Source organism: Tupaia chinensis, unplaced genomic scaffold, assembly GCF_000334495.1.
Source record: "Tupaia chinensis unplaced genomic scaffold, TupChi_1.0 Scaffold140845_1, whole genome shotgun sequence".
Classification (NCBI taxonomy): Eukaryota; Metazoa; Chordata; class Mammalia; order Scandentia; family Tupaiidae; genus Tupaia; species Tupaia belangeri.
The window spans coordinates 767,970-786,271 of NW_006200713.1; the positions used below are offsets into that span (position 1 = coordinate 767,970).

The following is an 18,302-nucleotide window of genomic DNA, read 5'->3' on the forward strand; positions in this document are numbered from 1 at the left end:
TCCATCTGAATTTAATCTGATATGAGAAGTAAAGTAGGAAATCAAGCCTTTTCATGCTGCTTTCCCCAATGTAGGGAGTCAATGACTACTGCTTGCTAACAGCTCCTATCTTTTTCCTTATGGATTTGAAGCCCCACCTCACTATGTACTCCATTTCCAAATGCATTTATATCTCTTTATGGATTTAATTTTTTTCTTTGATTTGTCAATTTCTCCTTTGTTGCTGCTTTAATTAATAAAGAATTTAAAATGTTTTCATAGTTGATAAGGCTTTTCCTTTTTAAAATCTTTTCTGCATATTCTTACATTTTGCTTTTTATATTGGTTCTTTTCTTTTCTTTGAAGAATTATTTTAACTTTATTATTTTTTAAATTTGTTTTTTAGTTTGACCAAAGAGGGGTAGGGCAAGAGCAAGAGAGAGAAAGTGAGAAAGCAAGCCACTAGGTCTAGGACTCAAACCAGAGCTGGCCATGTGGGAGTCCAGTGCCCCCAGCCACCATGCTATCTATTGGCCCCAGCAGTTCTCTTCTTTAAAGTTCTGATGTTCCTGCCAGTAAATCTATCTTCACAAAGATCCTGGTAAGTTCGTAAAGGGCCACAGATAATAATATAGGTCAGTCACCATGTTCATGGAATGATAGGATGTTGGTGAATATATCTGTAGGCAGAATTAGACAATAATGCCAAAGGCCTGAGTCTCAATATCCTTATCTCTTAGTCTTTATTAAAGGTTCAAAGAGATAAATGGAAAATGCTATCTTAACCTCATAGAGATCAAATTAAGGAGTGAGAGTGCAGGAAACAAATATCTTGTACTGACCTGTCACAAACACTTACTTGGACACAAGTAAACACACACCACACTCTTTTTTCACTTGAGGTGATTCTGAGTTTTAGACTTTCAATTTCCCTGCTTTCGTGGTCCACTTCTTGCTGAGTCCCCTTAGCACTGATACTAAGGATGGTTATGAAATTTCTGATACTAAAATCTCTTTGCAAGATAGAAGCAGTTGCTTCTCCACAGGGAGATTCAAACAGCTTTTTATTTTTTTGTCCTTTAAAAGCAGTATAAAATAATCCAGTTTCCTTCTGTTGGTAGCCATGGAGACTAATTGCAAATATTTCAGTTACTGAAAAATACTGAAAACTACAGCATTCTTCAAGGACGTCTATTAATGATTCGCATTACAAGACAATAAAGCTAGCATGCATAATTTTTAAGCTGTAGATTTTCGATGTTCAGTCCCACTGGTTTCATGATTATCTGGGGTCTGTTGCACGGAAGCCCCCTGGGAAAGAGGCAGACGACTGCTTGTCAGAGGAACACCTGGAGCTTTGTTTCCTCAAGCATTTCTCAAAGACCTATTCATTCCCCATTTCCTGACAATTAGGTTTCCTTCCAGGGATGCCGTTCCATTTCAGTTTGGAGCACCATTTCTTACTTCTGATCTCTCTAGAACTGGAAGCCTGAGCATGTCATTTCTAACCTTTAAAAGGCTTCTGTCTCTGCCTAGGTCTCAAGAGACCATCTTAAGATGGCCTGCTCACTTTCAATGTACATGTTAAGGCTTACCATTTGCACAATACGTCTCTGAAAAGCTTTCGGCAATTAAATTTCACCTCAAGTGTCTCAAAATCTCATTGCACAGAGTTGCTAGTTTTAGTTGTCCCCCCAAACAAGCAATCTAACCCTTCTGTCAATGTAATTTGTCTGAAGAACTGTTGAGAAAGGGATTAGTATGAGGCGTCCAATTACAGCTTCAGAGAGCCTGGTGCCAGGTGCTGTAACTCTACATGGGGTTCAGGACATGACCCGCAGAGCAGAGCATCTGCCAGCACAAGCCTTCACTGGCTATTTCCAGAGCTCCCTCAGAGGACAGGGCCAGGAGAGTGCTGAGGGAGGCCCTGTTCTGGACAAGTGTTTGCAGACTGAGCACAGGGTGTCAGAGGCCGGAACAGGGTGAAGGGCCAACCGTTTAGAGGATGACAAAGGGGCTGGGAGCAGGAAGGCTGAAGACAAAAAGGAGAGGAAGAAGGACTCCGTCTGGGCAAATGATTTCTTATCCTCTTCTACCACAGATTGACGAGGCGCCAATGTGTCATACCATAACTGTGCTTACGCTTGCTTTGGTGGGTGGCATTTGTTTGCTTCTCACCTTTCATATTTGCAATTGGATGGAGACAAAGACTTTTTTAAAATCTCTGAATTTTAGCTCTTATTTTAGATGGTCCCGATGTTCCTTCTGTACCCAGTTAATATTATGAAACAGAATTCTGACTTGGGAGAGGATGTAAGGGTATGATTGAGATATGATTAAGATATGATGTACTAAATCTTTATATTGTCCTAGGATAGATGTTCTCAATCACATAGTCTCAGTTTTACAGCTCAGTTTAATTTTTATACCTGATTCAGCACAGAGCTTGGTATATTGCAAAATACTCATCCCATAGAAGCTTGGGGAAAGGGATGAAGTCCAGCAAGGGTGTGATTTCATGTGAGGTACCAGCCTCAGCCTGCTTCCAAAGGAGGCGCTGGAGTAGAAATTAAGCCTCAGATTATGCCCTCCCTTGAGGTAAGGAAGCTAGGCTTTTGGCTCCTAATCCAGATAGTCAGTGGCCTCAGCCAACATGAGCGGGAGGGAGGTGAGAGGTGGGCGGCCAGGGACACAAGATCCCAGACCCTGCTGGCTTTCCATATGGGCCAACTGGCTCCAGTACCAGGTCACAGGGGCCAGCCTTTAACTGCAAAGCACTTGGCTGAGGGCTGGGCACACATGGCTGGGAAGTGACCAGTAGGGGTCTGGGTGCCACCTGCACTCCACCTCCAATACAGCTTGCTCTCACCACCAGGCATGAATTATGGGTCTTTCATCACATTCTTCTGTAAGAGAAAATGAACAACATCTTTTGAAAGTCCTGGGGTTGGCTTTTCATCATCCAGAGATGCACTTCCTTCTCCAAGCGGATAGAAGCGGACGTCTCTGGAATGCCTCTGCAAGGCTGAGCATCCATCCCGGTTGAAGATGACCCGAGCCATCTGAAAACAGCGAAGGGTGTACTTTTGACTCTCCTGGCCCCTTAGTTCAGTGATTTTCTGAGTCAGGCACTGGCAGACAGATGCGGAGAGTGAATTTCTAGAGACTGGTTGTGGATGGCCAAACGTTTCATAGAATCTATCCAGAGATTTCCGAAGTTCTTCATCCTCCTCTTTGGTTTCCAATTCGCTTTTCACAGAAGGATCCAAACAGAAGTTCTCAAAGGTCCAAGAGGCATTTTGTTCAGTATTTTGGCTCTTGGTATCTGCAGGACAAAACACATTCCAATACTTGAATACACAATCAAAACTATCAGAAAGAAACCAAAGAGCAGATGCCGTCTCCTTTTGGTTCCACATGCTTTCTGCTCCCAGGTAACTGTCAAGGCTGGACAAAGATCAGTTTAGAATCTGTTCCCACCATCCTGGGTTATGCCACTTATTTGCTCATAACAAGAACATTTTATTTGCATGTATCAGGGGTTCTTCTTTTTAATAATTATTTTATTTTATTTTACTTATTATTTTCTAATTTGACCAGAGAGAGAAAGTAAGAAAGCAGGCTGCAGATCTGGGACTTGAGCCATGGTCAGCCATGGGGAAGTCCAGCACCTTAACCATCACATCACCTGCTGGCCCTCGTATCAGCAGTTCTTAATGTGGGGTGCCTGTTAAAAATTCAGAGTGACCATGCCAGGCGCTTGTGTGTGCGTGCCCAAAATCCTGAGAGGAGAATGGGGGAGAAGGGATTGCAATGTGACCATCCCCCCTGAGGGGTGATTTCTCGCTTTCTGTCTCTGTCTCTCCAGCAAGCACATGTGCCCTGTAACAAAAATCTCTCCTAAAAAAAAAAAAAATTTCAGAGTGGCTGTGAACTTAGATGAGAAAGGAAATCTTGTTTTTATTTTCACTTACCTTTACTGGAATTAAGCATTTCCTTCCATGATCATGTAAGCAACACAGTAGCAGTACCTGTAACTTTGTCACCGACAGCTGATGACAGCTTTTTTCACACCATATTATAGTGCGCTGAGGATGTTTTGAAGTATGCGTGCTTATTACTATTTATAAACTCAATTATGTCTCCACATATGTTAAAGTTTTAGCCTCTAGAGTGACTGTATTTGGAGAAAGGGCTTTTAGGAGGTAATTTGGGCTGAGTGAGGTCTTCAGAGTGGGGTTCAATAGCATTGGACACAGTATAGGAAGAGGCTGTGTAGAAGCACCGAGGAAAGGCCATGTGAGCCACAGTGAGAAGTCAGCAGTCCATAAGCCAAGAAAAGAGCCCTCCCCAGAAACCGACCATGCCAGTGCCCTCAACACTAACGCCCAGGCTTCAGAGCTGTGAGAAAATAAATTTCCAATATTTAAGCCATCAAGTTATGGTATTTTGTTATGTCAATGCGAGTAGACTAAGACACACTGCTTTGAAATGAACATGTGAAGAAATAGATTCAGGATTAATAACTATTAACTAAGGAGCATATATTCATTAAAATATCATACATTTATTTTCTTTTTTTTTTTTTTCTTGGAGAGGTTTGTTTTTGCTATAGGGCGCATGCGCTCGTCAGACAGACAGAGAGAGACAGAGAGACAGAAAGCAAGAAATCACCCCCCAGGGGGGATGGTCACGCCACAATCCCTTCTCCTCCATTCTCCTCTCAGGATCTTGGGCACGCACGCACACGCGCCCGGCGTGAGGTTTAAGCTACCGGGTCCGGGACGTGAACCGCGGTCGACTACATGGGAGTCCAGCAACATAACCATTACGCTAACTGCTAATTCCCTGTTTTCATTTTTTTTTTAACAGATTTTCGCTATAGGGTGCGTGCACTCACTGGAGAGACAGAGAGACAGAAAGTGAGAAATCATCCCCAGAGGGGATGGCCATGCCACAATCCCTTCTTCTCCTCCATTCTCCTCTTGTGATTTCAGGCATGTGCCTGGCGTGAGTTTGAAGCCTCCAGGTCCCGGACTGTGGTCAGCAATGTGGGAGTCCAGCGATGTATCATTGTGCCATCTGCTGGCCCCTTAAAAGTATTTTAATAACTACATTTCAATGTGTTTTCTTTGTAATCCTATATATTTTACTTTATTAGTTTGAAAATATTATTCTGGAGGCCAGAGGTAATGTGGTAGTTCAGGTGCTGGACTCTCACATGGCTGACTGTGGTTCAAGTCCCAAACCTGGCAGCTTATTTCCTCACTTTCCCTTTCTCTTTCTCTCGCTCTCTCTGGTAAGCACATGTGCCCTATAGCAAATTAAAATAATGAATAAATTAATTAAATTAAATAACTAACTATTTTTTAAAAAGAGAGAGAGAACATTATTCTGAGAAGGAATCTACAGGCTTCACCAGACACCAAAGGGATCCATGGCACAAACACAGTGAAGACCTCTAATTTAAACAGTTCTGAGCATTCAAACATTCTCTTTCCTGATAACCTACAATAATCCTATGGACTACTTATTTCTAAATTAAAATCACCATTTTTTGTGTTTTCCAAAAGGAGAGTAACAAATAAACTAAACAATTTACTAATAGAGCTTAAGAAGCTAAATGCTAGTCCTTTAGTTACTTTTTGTAACTCCTTAGGATCCCTAATTCCTAATGTAGGAATCTCGTAAATCTTTTGAAACACAAGACTTTCCTGTCAATGTATCCCAGGAAAGATTCTGTACAAATAATTAATTTGAATTTTTTAAATAACTTAATTTTCAGAATTTCTTATACAGCTACCAGTTTGTTTGTTTTACTGCTAAAAGGTGTGTGTGCTCTCTAGAGAGGGAGAGAGAGAGATAGAGAGTGAGAAAGAGAAGGTACCCTCTCCCCTTCCAATGAAGCATGGTCACATGGCAATCTTTTATCCTCCATTCCGTCGGGATTTGGGGCAAGAGCACACACAAACCCAGTGAGCTTTTAAATCCCCCAGGGCCAGGATTTGAATAACAGTCAGCCATGTGGGATCTAGCTTTCTGTGTCTGTAACTGCTGCATGATGAGTCATCCCCAACTATCGGTTTTAGTCTTTACATTTTTCTATTTTCAATTAAAATACTGTATTTTCTTTTTTGTGCTCGAAGCTTTATAAATCACGAGCTTTGACATTACCCTGCCACCGCTAACTTGATTCATAGCAATAACATGAGAGAACTTCAGAAAGGTCATGAAAAATGGAATTAAAGTATGGGCTTATTCTGGGGCAAAAATATTTTAAATCTGTCCCGTTTCTTTCATAATACACCTCTGCCATGAACTCTTTGACGATTACCTCATAAAAATATTTGTACTTGTTAATGATGTGGGAAGGGACATTTGCAGTAGGTGGAACTTCAGGAGATAGGCTTTTTGGTTTTAGCCCTCGTTTTGCCACCAGCTAGACCTAGCAGCTGGGATAACCTTTCTGGGATTCAGCTTTGTCCTCTTTAAAACAAGGGGTTACTAAATGCCTTTTTTACTAGAGAGTCTAATGTAAGGAACAGAGAAGGAGATAATCCAAAGTACAACACATCCGGAAAGAATGTGGACGCACGTTCTGTGAGGCACGGAGGCCCATGCATGGACAAGCATTCACTGGTTCAGCACACGTTTATAGAAAGTTGGCAGAAAGGCAATTTGTTACAAGTCGCTGCAAGATACACAGAAGGATGCTGGAGATCACACCCCCCACCTAAGAATACTTAAGAACTAACTAGGAAGGGAAGACATATTTCTAGACATCAAATAACTGAAGAGCAATCACTGGTAATACACAGATACACAATAACATGATGACGTTAACCGGGACCATGTGGGTTCAACGGACAAATGCAGTATAAGGGAAGGGCCAGCATATAGTAGAATTAGTGAGGGGGCCGCCTCTGTGGAGGAGGTTACTTGCAATCTAGATGAAAGGACCAGTGATCAGAGACAATGCAGATAGAGAAAGAGGGTTAATGAACAGAAGGCCAAGAAGCAAGAAGGAAATGAAACTAAGCTGCTGCAAGGTTGGCTCCAATTCGTTTTTTTTTTTTTTTTTTTTTCCACCAGCTGCTGTCTCTTCAGCAGCGTAAGACCCAGGCTTCAGGCAGAAGGAAATAGAGAACTCAGAGTGGCCAGAGATGTACCTAGCACTGACAACAGAGATCACATTTTTTTAAAAATGCAATAGCAGGACCAGCAGTTAGCATAATGGCTATGTCGCTGGACTCCCACGTAGTCAACCACAGTTCACATCCCAGACCCAGTGGCATAAAACTCATGCCAGGCGCATGTGCGTGCGTGCCCAAGATCCCACGAGGAGAATGGAGGAGAAGGGATTACGGTGTGGCCATCCCCCCTGAGGGGTGATTTCTCGCTTTCTGTCTCTCTGTCTCTCTCTGTCTGTTTGGTGAGTGCACACACCCTATAACAAAAACCTCTCCAAAAAAAAAAAAAAAGCAATAGCACAGGGCTGGTTCTGCAGTGCAGTGGTTAAGCCCCATGTACAGGGAGCCCGATCCCATGTGGCTGACCTCCATTTAAATCCTGGCCCTAATGACTTGAAAAACACATTGGACATGTGTGCATGCCCAAGATCCTGATGGGATGGAGAAATAGAGGGTAAAGAATTGCAATGTCATCATGCCCGAAGGGTGGTGCTTTCTCTTTTTCTGGTGAGTACATATACCCTCTAGCAATTAAAAAAAAATAATTCAATAGTAGAAAATATTTCTCTTTTCTTTTCTTTTCTTTTTTAAGAGATTTTTGCTATAGGGCATGTGTACTCACCAAAGATACAGAAAGATAGGAAGCAAGAAATCACCCCCTAGGAGAGATGGCCACACTACAATCCCTTCTCCTCCATTCTCCTCTTGGGATTTTAGGCATGCACGCACATGTGTCCGGTGTGAGTTTTAAGCTGCTGGGTCCAAGACTTGAACTAGAGTAGACTATGTGGGACTCCAGCGACATAACCATTATGCCATCTGTTTGTCCTCATAAATTATTTTTCTATTACACTAGTTTCCAAAAAGCTTAAAACTATGTCCCTCCAATCTTTTAAAAAGAAAAAAAGGGGGAAAATTTTTTTAAATCTTCACTTGACTGCTACTCAGAGCTTCTGCCCAGTTCTACCTGAGTTCTCCTCCCCACTCCCAACAGCCCCATTACTGGCCAGAAGCCTCCTGGATGAGTAGAAGGGGAAGGAAACAGACTAGCCTCTTTCTGGTCTTGATGTCACATAAACAGCAGGAGAGGGGTTCCTAGCCTATACATTCCAGAAGCATCAAGCTCATGAAAGTCAAAGAAAGGCTGAGCAATTGTTTGGGACTAGAGGAGACTAATAAGAGACATGACACGTAAACAGAACATGTGATTTTGAACTGGATTCTTTTGTTACAAAGCACATTCTTGGAACCACTGGAGAACTATGAATGGGGTCTAAGAATCAGATGGTACACATGTGTCATTGGTTACTTCCTCATTTTGATGGTTTCACTGTGTTATATAAGAGAATATTCTTGTTTGTAAGAAAATCAGGGGTGACACGCATCAGGTTGGCAGCTTACTCAAATAACTCATGAAAAAAAGAGTTCTTTGTACTGTACTTGTAAGTTCTCCATGAGTGTGAGATTGCTAAAAAAAAGAAAACAAATCCCTGAGGGACCGGCAGACAACATAATGGTTACGCTGCTGGACTCCCACGTAGATGACCATGGTTTGAGTCCTGGACCTGATGGCTTAAAACTCATGCCAGGTGCACAAGCATGAGTGTGTGCCTAAAATCCCAAGAGGAGAATGGAGGGAGAAGGGATTGTGGTGCGGCCGTCTCCCAGGGGGAGGGGGAGTGAGTTCTCACTTTTTGTCCATCTCTCCGGTGAGTACGCATGCCCTTCAGCAAAAATCTCTCTAAAAAAAAAAATAATAATAACCCCTGGAAGGATCATTGTTAAAACTTTCTTTGGTGTCCTAACAGATTATTAAAACAAACAGCTCATGCCCTGGCAATGGTACAGCAGTAACATAACTGGATCCACATGGTAAAGGTCCTGGTTCATATCCTGGAACCTCCCTTTCTTTACCTGAGCCTGTGATCCAGGCTGGTTGAGAATGGAGGTGATCTGTGATGTAGGGGACCCAGTTGAGGCCACCTAGCTCACTGTCTCTCTTGCTCATGGAAGAAAGAAATAAATTAATAGACTTTAAGACAAACAGCCTTAACCTAGGGCTTGGCAGACAGCATTTGACTAACAAATAGCATTGCTATCAGAGAACCTAGGGGAGATGGGAAAGGAAATGGGATCTCATGATGGCAGGATAAGATATTCCTTCCCCTCCACGGATGATCCAGACCCAGGATGACAAGGCAGGAAAATGGGGCTGAGAAGAACCAGTGGGAAGAGCAGGAGAGAGCTAGGTAATTCCCAGAACAGCCGTGTGTATGACATGCTCCAAGTTGCAGAGTATGTATTTGGGAAGTATTGATAACTGGTCAAAACATATAGAGGATTCAAAAAAAATATATAGAGGATTCAAAAAAAAACATATAGAGGATTCTAACTTTTTCTTTGAGTTTCATTTCCATTTCATTTTAATTTTTGAAATTCAATGTCCACAAAAGAAACTTTCAAAACTAGCTTATCTTCTCTATGTTTCATGCAAATGTCAAGCAGACTGCAACTCATCTTTAAAGAAACCACTCTTCCCCTCTTCAGAAGAGCGACGACATATGGGTTGAGTCATTTGCTCAGTCAGTCCCTTTGAACACTGCCTCTGGACCATTTCAGTCTTTGATTTCCATTTAAAATGCGCTTTACTAGCAACTACAAAGCCTTCTCCATAATTATGTGGCTGTTGTGGCCTTTTGGATATCATTTTCCTTTGCTAGGAAATGAAGCTGACTGCTTCTCCTTTCCAAATGTACCCACATTGGGGGATGATGGATCTTTGATAACTGTCAGCCCCTGCTCAGTGGGGCATCCTCACAGCTCTGCTCAAACCCTACCTTATGCTACCTGTTCATATGCCCAGACTGCAGGGCTCTAACGGGCAAAAGCGTGTAACTCCGGAGTCTTGGAACATTGTGTCAGAGATTGCAAGGTGCTACCTGCACTTAGTGAATAGAGCCAAGGATGTAAATATCCTATGGTGCACAGGACAGTCCCATACAACGAAGAATCATCCTTCCTTGAAATGTCAATAATGTCTCCACCTCTCTCCACTGATACCCTGAAGAAAAACTGGCTCAAAGGATGGATTTGGGAAGGATGAAGTGAATGCCTGATCCCACTGCGTTGTACCATATTAATTTGCCTTGAGGTCCTTGAGAGACCTTTGTTAACGATCCCCATTCCAATGGTGTGTTGTACCTTCTCATATCTTGAGAAGGTACGTATGTACATATTATATCTTTTTAAAATTTGCTATATGGCATGGGCACTCACCAGAGAAAGAGAGAAAGTGAAAAAATACCCCCTAGAGGGGATGACCACACCACAGTCCCTTGTCTTCCATTCTCCTCTCGGGAGTTTGGGCATATCCGGTGTGTTTTTCAAGCCACCAGGTCCAGGATTTGAACTGTCAAGTTAGCCATGTGAGTTCCAGCTGCCTTAACCATCATACCACCTGGCTATCCCTGTATGTATTAATACTTATTCATTTATTAGCAATGGCCTCAGTCCCAATAAGTCTGGTATTATCTATATTGAGTGGCTACATCATCTCCGTAGCACAGCGGTAATGTACTGCTAAAGAGAAACCACATCCCACATGGTGGGTGCAGTTCATATCCCTAGCCTGGTCAGCCTGAAATATATAAGGCATCTGTGTGTGTGTGCCCCAAACCCAGTAAATTGGAGGATTGAAGGAAACGGGTTGTGGTGTGGCCAGACCCTGTGGAAGGAGCTTATCTCTCTCCCTTTCTGTGTCTCTTTCTCTCTTGTATACATGCACACACTTTGTCACCATTAAAGAAAAAAAACACACACACATTAAAACAAGTGGATATTACCTGTCTATTTCAATATGCTTTCCATCATGATGAATAGAATTTCTCTGAGAATTTACAAGAAAAGGAGGAAGACAGGGCTTGATATCACAATATTGTTTCTTACATGCATGATTTCAAGGTAACCTTTTTCCTGGAGCATCCAATTATTACATTTTCTCTTGGCCAACAAGAGAAGAGATAACATATTGGTACTGAAGAGTCTTACAACCCTAAAAATATGTTTTATATCTTTTGGATGTCTTTAGGAGTTACAGACGCTAATTTGAATTCATTCATCCAAGACTATTGGCATGGAGCGTTTGAGATCAAAGGTTGTGCTCTAAGACAGATGCATTAGCCTTTAGATCTCTAGCCTTTAGATTCTCTCAGAGAACTTTCTATAGCTACTTCTGTGGTTGATAAATGCACCGCAGGATTTTATCTCTGAGAAACATTTAAGCCTTCCATTTTAACAAGTTTCCACTAAATGGATGTGGTATTTAGAATTCTGTCTCCTTCGTGACTCTGCATCGATAGCCACCCACCCTGCCTTATCTGTGCAGAGTTTCTTTACGAGCAGCTGCTCATTAGGAGTTTCAAGGCTATACTGAGCTGAGAAAACTCCAAGACTTAATATAAAAACTAACATGGGGAAGTATCAGGATTTAAGGAAAGAAAGGGTATGTGGCTTATAAAGTCTCCTGTGCTGCTCGATAGAGAGCTGACCACTTTTCAGGACACTGCATGGCACACCCCAAAGTTCCCAGGTACCTGCTGCCTTGGTTTGTCTTTTGTAGACTTCCTGAGGTTTTTTTTTTTTGTTGTTGTTGTTCTGAAAAAAAAGTCAGGAATATCAGACAGACAAAGTGAATGGGGGATTGCCTCGGTTTGTCTTTTGTAGACTTCCTGAGTTTTTTTTTTGTTGTTGTTGTTCTGAAAAAAAAGTCAGGAATATCAGACAGACAAAGTGAATGGGGGATTAGGGCATGTCCTGGTCATCAATGGTCACTTACTAGCCCTTTTTTTTTCTCCCCTGTTAGAGTTTTGCTAGTGCTCACAAGAGAGAGACAGAGAAAGAAAATGAAAAATCAGTCTCTAGAGGGGATGGTCATGCTAAAATTCCTTCTCTTCTTGGGACTTTGGGCATACATGCACATATGCGCAGTGCGTTTTTCTTTTTTCTTTTCTTTCTTTTTTTTTTTTTAAGATAATTTTGCTATAGGGCATGTGTTCTTACTGGAGAGGCAGAGACAGAGAGACAGAAAGTGAGAAATCATCCCCTCAGGGGGGATGGCCACATTGCAATTCCTTCTCCTCCATTCTCCTCTTGGGATCTTGGGCACTACTCACAGGCACCCAGTGTGATTTTAAAGCCACCAGGTCTGGCACTCGCACCTCAGTCAGCCAAGTGGGAATCCAGTGACATAACAATGACTCCATCTTCCCCAGCATGTTTTTCAAGTCACTGGGTCTAGGATTCAAACTGTGGAGTTGGCCATGTGGGATCCAGCATCTTAACCATGCCACCTGCTGGCCCTCTAGCACACTTTTGATGCACTAATCTTTATGACCGGAGTCAGACTTCAGAGGCCTCCCAGTGCCCTGGGCAAATTACTTCCATGGGTGACACTACCATTTGTAGTATACTGGAGGTTATTGCCCATGGATCTAAGGCCTTGGTTTGCTAGACTGTACACACTGTACCAGAACTCACTTTCTTTCCTTCATACTTTCCTCCATTCCTCTCACTCCTGCCACCCCACTCCACACTCTGTGGAGGAAAGGAAGAGTGAACAGATTCATTGGATGAACAAGATTTTGATCTACTTCCAGCCCAACACTAGTGGCTGGTATATGGTAACATTCAGTAATTTTTTTAAATTTTGGTTTTACTTCATTTGATGTATGCATTTTCTTTTTCTTTTCTTTTTTTTTTTTGCTTCTTTTTTTGGAGAGGTTTTTTTGTTTTGTTTTTTTGTTTTTTTGTTTTTTGTTTTTTTGCTATAGGGCACATGTGCTCGCCAGACAGACAGAGAGAGACAAAGAGAGAGAAAGGGAGAAATCACCCCCCAGGGGGGATGGCCAAGTCGCAATCCCTTCTCCTCCATTCTCCTCTCGGGATCTTGGGCATGCATGCACACGCGCCCGGCGTGAGTTTTAAGTCACCGGGTCTGGGACACGAACCACGGTCAACTACGTGGGAGTCCAGTGACATAGCCATCACACTAACTGCTGGTCCCATGATGTATGCATTTTCAAAGGGAGAATGAATCTTTAATACACAAAGACCTCCTTATTGCCTGTTTAATAAATCAAGAGCCTTATGCACTTGGAACTTCTGTGAAATGAATAACAAATGAATGCAATCGAGGTTAACACACTTTCTGGGTGAGGCATAAAAGCAAACAAATGTTAAGTGTCTGAGTAGACAAATTCCTGTCTAGTCCCAACACACATACTATATTACTCAAGGATATTCCCTAAGGACTGGCAGAAGGCAAGGACTTTTTTTTTTTTTTTTAAGTTTTGCTATAGGGCACATATGCTCACCACAGAGACAGAGAGAGAAAGTGAGAAATCACTCCTCAAGGGGAAGGCCATGCTGCAATCCCTTCTCCTCCATCCTCCTCTTGGGATTTTAGGCATGCATGCACATGTACCTGGTATATTTTCCAAGCTGCTAAGTCTGGGACTCCAACCACACATTTGGCCATGTGGGATCCACCCGCTTTAACCACCATGCTACCTGGTTTGCCTGCAAGGACAACTTTTTAAAAATGTTATAGTCACAATAAGAAGCAAGGATTTCCACATAGTATAATGAACGATGGAGTGAGGAACATACACATCTAGACCCATACTGTCCTCGTAGTAGCTGCTAGCCACATGTAGCTAATGAGCCCCTGAAATACGGTTGGTCTGAATGGAGATGTAAGCACAAGAACACACCAGATTTCAAAGACTTTCATGAAAAAAATAACATAGGTAATTGACAAATATTGATTACATATTAAAATAAAACTATGTTAGCTATATTCGATAAAATATTTATACATTATTAAAGTTAATAGTTTGACTTATGTTTAAAATAAAATTTTCCCCTTTATTCATGATAGAGTATGTGCACATGCATGTGACAGTGAGCGAGCGAGAGAGAGAGATGAGTAGACCCTATACAGGGTCTGGCTACATCATGATCTTCCTCCAGTTCTCCAGCTCTGCAGACCTTGAGCGTTTGTGTACATGCCAGCATGTTTCAGGCTCAGCAGGCCAGGGATGTGAACATTTGGCACATGGAATCTGGCTTCTCTTAAGCAGCACATTATTGCTGCACATGGAGGTGGCCCATATTTAATGTTTTTAAACTTAGCTATTAGAAAGTTAAAGATGATACTTAAGTAGCATTATATTTCTGTTACTCAATGGTTGGTCTAGACATTCTCTACACTTGTATTTAAGAAAGCTTTGACTCCACAGTTAACTTGCCTGAGGTTTATATTGAGAGTCCTGGATACCAGATGACATTGTCAGGATAGCCAGGATGAAGGTCTGCTGGCCAAAATGTCCCCACTGGCTAGAGAAGCATGGGATGGCCACACCCACTTGGTCCTCCACTGACAGTTGTTCCCTGCAGGGAAGTAAGGAGCAGCTTTCTAAAGTGGCCTGGGTGTCTCTATCTTTCAGTCTCAATCAATAATTACAGGGCTTGGCCTGGTGACAGAGGGCCAAAGTCCAGCAGGCAAAAGTCCAATAAAGCCAGGATGAGCAGATAATGTTGAGGCTGGAAAGATGCAGCATGTTCAGACAAATGAGACAGAGACAGAACATTATACTGGATATGGGGAGACCGGAGGCAATAGAGACAAGAATGCCCAACAAGGTAGTATGGGGTAATCTGTCAGGGGAAGGAAATTCTGACCTGAGAGGAGAGGCTGAATTAGGCTGTGAAGGGTTTGGGTGCCCAGCAGAGAAGCCAGGTTGCTAGCCACCCATGCCTTTTACAGGAAGGCCTTGACTGGAAACTGCTAATACTAGGGTGCAGATGTTTGCACAGACAGACAAAGAGAGAGAGGGACCACACCCCCATATGAAGCCTGGTCACACCACAATCCTTTCTGCTACTTTTCTCGGGATTTGGGGCATGCAGGCACATATGTCAGGTATGTTTTGTTTGTTTGTTTTCAAAGCCATTGGACTGGGATTCAAATGGGAGTTGGCCATGTGGAATCTGCCTCCCTTTATCAGAGCCCTACAGCACTGGCCCTCAATTATTAATAGCACTCTCTGAAGGCCCCTGGATCACACGATTCCTTACTTATGTAACATATCGTGACACATCCAGTGTCTGACCTAGTGCTGGAGGTGTGGGGTGGGTATACTTGAGTCAATAGTGAAAAGATCCCACTACACAGCCTCAGGTCCTGGGGTGCTGAAATTTGATCCTGGAAATAATCCCAGCCTGGGTGTAAATGATAAGGTATCTATAGACTTTTGTTTTCTTCCTTTCTTCCTTTCTTTCTTTTTTGCTAAATCTCTAGTGGATTTGTTCTACTGTGCTCCAAGACAATCTTCCTTTCCCTTTCTCTCTTTTTACAGCCAGCATTTCTGTTTCCTATTTCCTTGGTGTCCAAGAACTTCTGGTTACTGCCTGGCATGTGAAGGATCCCTCCATAATACCCATCAGCTAGTCTCTTGATTCTCCTTTCATCTGGCTTGTCCACCACTGCATAATAATATCAGCCCTGGAGTTCTAAGTCATCTTATATCTTCTCTTAATGATTAATAATGGGCTGGCAGGTGGCATAGTGGTTGAGGTGCTGGACTCCCACATGGCTGACCATGGTTTGAGACCCAGACATGGTAGCTTCTTTTCTCACTTTCCCTCTCTCTCTGGTCAAATTTAAAAATAATAATAATAATAATGATGATGATGAACAAAATTAAACAATCCTAAAAAATAATAATTAATAACATAAAATTAATGAAAAAAAATCAATGAACTTAATTAATCCTCCTTTTTCCAGGTAGCAACCCTGCCAATCATGGTTTATACATTTTAGGATTTGCAACTATTTCTTTAAAGGACAAAAAACATATACAGAGAAAGGGTGTGTGGCTACTAAGATATTTAATCCAGGCCAGCTGGTGACCTACTGGCTAAGGTGGCTGGATCCCACATGGTTGATGCTGTAGTTAGAATCCCAGACCTGGTGGCAGATGCATGTGCGTACATGCTCAAAATCCCAAGAGGAGAGTGGAGGAGAAGGGACTGTGAAGTGGCCATCCTTCTTCAGGGGTGGGGGTGCTTTCTCACTTTCCCTTTATCTGTCTCTCTCCAGGAAACAACTGTGCCTTATGGCAAAATAAATAAATAAATAGAAGTAATTTGAATTAACACTACAAAAGAGTGGCTAGTTTGGTAGGCTGCTTTTAAAACCACAGCTCCTGTCTCTACTTGTTTACATCTGAAAGCTCAGACTGGATGACTCACCCAGGGGAAGCAGCATATGCCCTCACCCTTCACACTAATGACAAACAGATGCAATGGGCAGAAGTCAGGGTCCTCAGAGGGGCCGCTGAGGAGTAAAATGAGTGGTGGAAAGAAACAAAAGATACGTGGTCAGTAGACAGGTCTAAAATCAGATGTCAGGGCAATGGAATAAGGCCAGTGCTGTGATTTGTAAGTGATCTTACTTTTACCTTGGCATTTTGTATATTTTTAAAGAAAAAATTAAAATGTTCTACAAACTCAAAGAACTATCACACCATGCCAACTGACAAGTACCATACTGTTACATTTGCTTCAAATATTTTTCTTTTATAAAAAATAATAATTTATTTATTTAATTCCATTTATTACCATTATTATTATTATTATTTATTTGACCAGACAGAAACAGAGAGGGAGAAAAGGAAAGCGAGAAAGCAAGCCGCCAGGTCCAGGACTTGAACTACAGTTGGCCATGTGGGGATCCAGCACCCTTAACCACCATGCCACCTGCCGGCCCCCTAAATCTTTTTCCTTATTAAAAGGATTGCAATTACAGTTAAAGCTTCTTCATAGATATGTGGTTCCTTCCAGCCCATTTTTATAATACATATATCCATAAACAATATGGGGTGTTGTTATATGTGTGATGGTCATTTTAATTTTACTTTCAGTATATAACATTTTACTTCCTGTTTCTGATATACAAAATTTGAATCCTACTTTATGATTTTCTTTACCTCTAGCTATTGTTGATGTACATGCGTCTGCTTAATAGTGTTCTAATATAGGAGTGTGTGACCTTATTTTCCACCCACTCTCTTGCTCATAGACTTGTGAGATGTATCTAATTTTTCACTGTCACACACAAGGCCTCGGTGGGTCTCCAGATACCTCCCTGGACACATGCGTAAGACTTTCTCTGGAAATACCTCCAGAAGTGGAACTACTGAGCTGGAAAAAATGTAGATTTTCAATTTTACTAGGTCCTGTCAAACTGCTCTCCAAAGTGGCTGTAAAAATTAGCTTCCAGGCCATCCTGTGGCTTGGTTATTAAGGTGGCTGGATCCCACATGGCAGACTGTGTGGTTTAAGTCCTGGACCCAGTGGCTTGAAAAACACACTAGGAGGACCAGCAGGTAGAATAGTGGTTAAGGTGTTAGGTTCCCACATAGTATACTGCGATTTGAGTCCTGGACCTAGAGGCTTGAAACTCATGCTGAGTGTGTGTGCATGCACACCCAAAATCCCAAGAGGAGAATGGAAGAATGGAGAAGAGATTGCAGCATGGCCATTCCCCACTCCTGCCCCGGAATGACTTCTCACTTTCTTTCTCCCTGTCCAGCAAGTGCACGTGTCCCATGGCAAAAACCTAAATACACGCACATGCACACACATACACATGTGCGTGCACACACACACACACACACATACGGCACATGTGTGTGGGTTTCTCTCTCTCTCTCTCCAAGTACAAGTATATAAGTGCTCTATGGCAAATTGAAAAATTATAAGTGCCCTCTGGCAAACTGAAAAATAAACCAAAAAACAATTACACTCCCATCAGCAGGGCCTGAGTCTTCCTGTTTCTCCATATCTTTGCCAAACCCTTACATTGTCAGATGTTTCCAAATCTATCTCCTTTACTGGGTTTGCATTTCAAACCTGATGACTAGTATGGCTGAGCTGTTTTTCGCACACTTATGGGCCATTCGGGTCTCCTTTTCTGTGAACTGCTTATTTTTACCATGTTCTAAATGTTGCAGAAAACCAGACGCCAAGGAACAGACACAGCTGTCAGAGAGATAAGAGAGCTGTTACCTT

The 18,302-nt window shown here is 42.2% G+C and overlaps 1 protein-coding gene across 1 annotated transcript in view; it reads right to left on the reverse strand.

Annotated features, from left to right (window-relative positions):
• Positions 1-521: 521 nt before the first annotated feature.
• The window catches only part of SHLD1 (shieldin complex subunit 1), a 110,594-nt gene continuing 92,813 nt past the window's right edge, over positions 522-18,302 (reverse strand). Inside the window, exon 4 of the mRNA XM_006162831.3 lies at positions 522-3,304. Coding sequence (XP_006162893.1) covers positions 2,862-3,304 — 443 coding nt within the window. The 3' untranslated portion in view covers positions 522-2,861. The remainder of the gene's footprint in view (positions 3,305-18,302) is intronic.